The following is a 6,024-nucleotide window of genomic DNA, read 5'->3' on the forward strand; positions in this document are numbered from 1 at the left end:
CTCACTATACGTCCCCACTGAGGGGCTCGGAGCCTACCCTAAGTTAAGGGTGATTAGGCCATAGTTAACCACGCTGGCCAAGTGCGGGTTGGTTGACTTCACACATACCTTCGAATTTCTTCTCAGATATGTGCAGGTTGCATCACGATGTTTTTCTTTACCGTAAGAACGTTGGATAAATGTACATATGTAAATCGGAAATCGAAAAACACATTGGTATATGGCGGGATTCGAACCCAGGACCTGCAGATTGCAAGTCAAGTGCTTGACCCCTGAGCCACGGACGCTCCTCTAAGATATAATAAAGGGTAAGAAACACATGTACCAAGGTCCAAGAAGAGATGGAAGGATTGAAAGGTAAGTAAGAAGGGAGTGACGACTGAAATGGTTGAAGTTACGATATATATGACGCGAGGGGAACCTCGTTAGCCGATGTGAGATAAGGACATATACATGAAAATCTAAAATCCAAATTTCATGAGTCTCCTATCCACTTAGTGTTTAATCTGTTAATCGCTAAATAGAAATAAGCACTAAAGGTCTGAACTCATACAGTCAACCTACCGTTGTTACCGCTTGGATAACGCACTGTTGCCATGGAAGCTAGACAAAGTACATTCGCTCCGAAACGATTCCATAGCGAACTTCAACAATGTATAGAACTGTCAACTTCTTTCGATAAGTCACGTGATTTTAATTTTTCAGTTCTATACGTTTTTCAAATTCGTCATGGAACAGCACATGAAAAGCACAGTCCTTCCGTGAGCGAGTCTAATACCAAAAAATAAATAATAAGAGGTCAATGAATAGAAGACCTTGAAAACAATAACAATATTGTATTTTAGTTTTTCTTATTTAAAATTATTCATAATGCTAATATATGCAAAGTAACGCATCGAAGAACATAAAATGATTCTTAGCAGTACATTTTTGTACCGAATATTTCTAATTTGTATTATAATTTTATTTTCTAGTTTTATGGCATGCTGTAAAGGAATTATCATACAGCAGTTTGCAAGTTGGTGGTGTTATATCAGCTTCGATTGGACCCAGGACTATATATGGTAAAATTATGTTACCTTAAATCTGTCTATTACATTTCTGTACCCTTAAGATCAGGAGAAGAACGAATCGAATGACCTCACTAGTCAAAATAGAATCACGTTTTAAACATATAGTTATTTTTGTTTTGTCAAAAAACAGGGATGGCGATATATTTTATACGAAGATCTTGATCTCAGAAACCAATGATAAGTCGTTTAGGCTACAGTGATTATGGAATTGATTTATAAAACCACATACCCTAGAAAAACTTTTGTCAGTTGGGTACAAAAATTAAGTATTACAATGCAATCTTTATGGCGGCTCGTGGTTAGATGAGAGCGCATATTGCGAGCCTCCGATAAGTTTGGATCGCATTATACTTTATAACAATTAATAAAGAAAGGTTTTAATATTTTTTTGTTATTTAAATATTCATTTTGTAGATATCCCCCCCTCTCGGAACATGAAATAATTACGTTTTTTTTGTTTCCAGTTTTGACTGATCCTGACGATTGTTTGACTGTCGCTAACGCTTGTTTACAAAAGGATAATTTCTATAATTTTGCTAAACCCTGGCTCGGGGAAGGTTTAGTCACTGGAACACGTATGTAAATTATTATAATTAATACTATATTCTGTGTAAATTATGATAACACTAGCTTATCCTCGCAACTTCGTTCGCATAGAATTAAATAAAAACTAAGTAATGTGTATTCTTTCAGATAGTGTTCTATATCTTTACCAAATTTCATTCATGTCCATGCAGCCGTTCTGGAGATACCTTCTAACAAACATCCATCTATCCAAACATTCGCTTATAATATTAGTATAGATGTAAATTACAGAATTCCTTTTTAAAAATGAAATGTAACCTTTAGCATAACCTATAAAAACTTTTGTCCATCTGTCTGTCTATCCGTAAGGCTGCGTTATTGCGAGTAACTCCGGAACGGCTGGACCGATTTTGAAGGGAATGTAACTGATGTCGCGGGCATATTGCAGACTACTTTTGTTTAATTCTGCGCTAAAGAAGTCGAGGGCGTCTACTAGTGCATTGTACCAGGGAAATTAATAGACAGATTTATTCACACATGTGTAATTAGAACAACTTCACCTGGTACTTGACAAATACTAAGCGATAGCTGTCGCAGTGTTCCGATTTCTTTTTTATACATTGCAGTACCAATATGGAGGCATCATCGAAAGTTACTGAACCCAGCGTTCAGTCAGCTTGTGCTGGACGGTTTCCAGGGAGTTTTCAACAGTCAGTCCCGTCGCCTAGTCAGGGATATGGCATCGGAAGCTGGGAAGGGACCTTTCGATCACTGGGCTTACACGCGACGGAATGCGTTGGAGACTATCTGCTGTAAGTAAATAGCTGCTGAATGCTACGCTAACGCCTGATTTTTACAGAAATCTACACTTATTGACGGTATATTTAAATCATTTGATTTAAATTAAATCTATCTAAAGATTGCGATTACAGTTTAACAGCATGATCTATTTAGTCGGACCGATCTTAAGAATCTGATACGTGTACGATTTTGTGTGTGTAAATGCGATTCTGGGTTTCAGCGTTTGTTTATTTTACAATCAGTCACATTTTCCTTGTAGAGGTATTTACAGCTTCCCCGGACTTGAGGTGGCCGAGCGCAGATGGCGCTTAGCCTGAACCTCGTTAAACTATTTATCTCTTGGTCTACATTTATTAGTTCATTTAAACAAAACATCTCAATACTGAGATCTTTGTGTCCTGGTAATAATGTTCAACGCCATCTGTTGGGCGCAACCGTTATTTCTTAATTCTTTTAATGTTTTGTTGTACTTTTATTTGAACAGTGACCGCTCTGGGAGTTGATTTCTGCGAGAACAGTGTTTTGAACAGTCAGTATGAGCACGCGGCGGAGCAGATGTTCAATGTGCTGGTGGAGAGGTTCCAGAAGTTCTGGCTTCACAGCGACTTTATATACAACTGGTCGAGCCTGAAGAAGAAACAAGAGAGATGTCTGGAGATTTTGCACAATATGTCAAACACGGTAAACTTGATGTACTGTTTTAAAATATAGGTTTAGTATTTATGTTGGTACTAAGATGAAAAGCCTTGTTTTTTTGTTTTAGGTTCTAAAAACACGTAAAGCTTCATACTTAAGCAATAAGAAGAATGGATTAGAAGCATCAACAGGTCTGTATGAGCAACAATTTATGATGTTGTGCGAATATTTTTTTTAGCTCCACTTTTGCGATAGTAAAAATATCTTACTTCAGCCAGTAACATTACCAGTCTTATTCTTATTAAATTATTTACAGTTGATTTACAGTTGGAAATTGAAGTCAGTTTTAAAGATTCTACTAAAAAAGATATTAGTTACGTTCAAATTTTTTTATGACTTCTTCTTGATCATAGTACAAGATCTCGTGTTAATTTTAGGTACGAAATTCAAGGCGTTTTTGGATCTTCTATTAGAGTTATCTATAGAGAAAGGAGCGTTTAACGACTTGGAGATAAGGGAGCAAGTAGACACAATGATAGTCGGAGGACACGACACGTCTGCTAATGTTTTAATGTTCACCTTAGTTATGATTGGATCGTATCCGAAGGTGCAGGAGAGAATTTTCGAAGAGTAAGTGCAGATCAAGATTATCAAAATACGTGTCTTAAATGATTCTCTTTTTATATTTACATCTCTTTGAAATTAATTACTTAATTTTAGATTATACGACATTTTCGGGAACGACGATAGAGATGTGACTAAGCAAGATTTATCTCAGTTGGTATACTTAGAGGCCGTGCTGAAGGAAACTATGCGGGTTTACCCCATTGTGCCCGTGACTGCGAGGTGGCTTGATAGAAATGTTAAGCTAAGTAAGTTGTATTGAATGTCAACGCAAATTTTAAAACACTGTTAGTTATAGATCTACAAGGCTTTCTAGCCCGGTGACCATAAGTCGAACATTAACGACCCTCCCCCCTGTCAACGTCAAAAAAGTGTCCCAAGATCCGTAGTACTGTCGTAATAGACGGATGGATAGATGGATAGATGGATAGATGGATAGATATAAGAAGGTATCAACAGGGCAGCTCAATGGATCTCGATAAAATTTGGCATAGATACTATTGATAGAACATAGTCTATGTGTGTGTCTTATTGGTTACTTATTATTTTTTTTTAATTCGCTGGTATAGAGTCGCGGGCAACAACTTCTTTGTTTTAATTCCGCGCAGATCAAGCCGCGGACAAAAGCTAGCTTGTTATATTGTCTCATTCCCATTGATTATAACGAAACATCAATCTACTCTCTTTCAGTCATTCAGTTTGTTTTTTTTTTCAGAGAACTACACGTTAACCGCTGGTCGGACTTGCTTTATGTTCGTGTACGGGGTCCATAGACACGCCATGTGGGGACCTGACGCTGAGGAATTCAAACCCGAACGCTGGCTGGATCCGGCCACTCTGCCGCATTGTCCCAACGCCTATGCTGCATTTAATATGGGCAGAAGAATCTGCATTGGTATGCAACATTATTTTAGTTCCTCTTCCATCCTTTCTTGTCTCCTATAGGAAATCGAAATATTCAAATCGTTAGCTCGGATTCTTTAGCTGAATATGGGCACCGGTCACTTTGCCATTTTGGCGAATTCAGATAGTCGTTTACTCCAAAGTCACCACTATTATACTAGAAAAATCTTTATTTCCAGGTAAATCGTACGCTTATTCGTCGATGAAAACAACGTTGGCTCACCTATTACGTCACTACCGAGTACAAGCCGACCATAATAAGATGATACTAAAGCTTGACGTCATGCTCAAACCTGAATACGGTCACTTTATATCCATAGAGAAGAGATGAAATGTAAATTAAAAAAGCCGTAACACATTTAAAGACTGACACTTTTATAATTCCTGATGGATATAAGTTACATTCAATTACAACCAAAAAAGTGCTACAACATTCTTGTCAGATTATAATTTTACATAATTCTTATGATTGTCGGAAAATATGTAATCTAAACAATGTCATCTTGACAACGTCATCAGACCAATGATGAAGCGGCATTTGCACAATCTCATCTTGACAGTGTCATCTGACCAATGATGGATCGGCATTTGCACAATCGCATCTTGACAGTGTCATCTGACCAATGATGGAGCGGCGTTTGCACAATCTCATCTTGACAGTGTCATCTGACCAATGATGGAGCGTTATTTGCACAGGACGATGCTGCCATTATTTTATTTTCGATATTCCAGAAAAAATCGTGTGGCGATTTAGTTTTAATTTGTAATATCAATAGTAAGATAAAGTTGACATGTAACGAATAATTATTAATGTACTTTATGCTGAATATAATTATTAAGAAATGTAAAACATCGTGTTTTCTTGAAAAATCTTTTATCTGTATCAATTTTTGATTCAATCAATTTGAATTAAATTCATAATTATGTAGCCTATGTGTTCTTCCAGATTGTAACAGTGGTAGAGCCCGCTTTAACATCTTCGCATGAATTGGCCCGGTTCGCCCGGTGAAATACCACGACCACACAGAAGATAGGCGTGAAGTGGAAGCAATTCCGCGTTTCCTCTGATGAGTGTGCGTCCCGAAGGCCTAATTTAGTCCTCTTTCCTTTCCCACCCTTTTTCATATATTATAAGGTGTCAAACGAGCGAGCGGTCACCTGAAATCGCTGAAATAGCGAAGGGGCCCATGCCCATAGACATACGCAATTGCATATGCGTTGCCTACCTTTAATCGACGGAGGAGAGGATGCACAGAAAGAATATATTTTCCCTTTCCATGCATCCTCTCATCCGGAAAGTCCACTTCCACTTCCCATCCTTTCCTTATAAGAAATAGGATGGGAAGGGAAAGAGAACTAAATAAGGCCTCCGGGACGCACACTCATCAGACGAAACAAGGAATTGCTTCCACTTCACGCCTGTCTTCTGTGTGGTCGTGGTATTTCGCCGGGCAAGCCGGGC

General features: G+C 38.0%; 1 protein-coding gene across 1 annotated transcript; it reads left to right on the forward strand.

The window, feature by feature from the left end:
- Positions 1–341: 341 nt before the first annotated feature.
- Positions 342–5,189, forward strand: LOC106127806 (cytochrome P450 4C1-like). Its single transcript, XM_013326055.1, has 10 exons — positions 342–357; positions 975–1,064; positions 1,538–1,648; positions 2,225–2,410; positions 2,884–3,080; positions 3,163–3,226; positions 3,473–3,665; positions 3,756–3,907; positions 4,375–4,554; positions 4,742–5,189. Exons 1-10 carry the CDS (start codon positions 342–344, stop codon positions 4,891–4,893), a joined length of 1,341 nt encoding a protein of 446 aa, XP_013181509.1. The 3' UTR covers positions 4,894–5,189.
- The last annotated feature ends 835 nt before the right edge of the window (positions 5,190–6,024 follow it).

The sequence above is a fragment of the Papilio xuthus genome, unplaced genomic scaffold (genome assembly GCF_000836235.2).
Source record: "Papilio xuthus unplaced genomic scaffold, Pxut_1.1 DF824521.1, whole genome shotgun sequence".
NCBI classification, from domain to species: domain Eukaryota; kingdom Metazoa; phylum Arthropoda; class Insecta; order Lepidoptera; family Papilionidae; genus Papilio; species Papilio xuthus.

Coding starts and splice junctions, on each gene's coding strand:
- LOC106127806 (XM_013326055.1), top strand. Junction 1,649..2,224: donor AGGTTTAGTCACTGGAACAC/GTATGTAAATTA, acceptor TATACATTGCAG/TACCAATATGGAGGCATCAT. Junction 3,908..4,374: donor TGATAGAAATGTTAAGCTAA/GTAAGTTGTATT, acceptor TTTTTTTTTCAG/AGAACTACACGTTAACCGCT.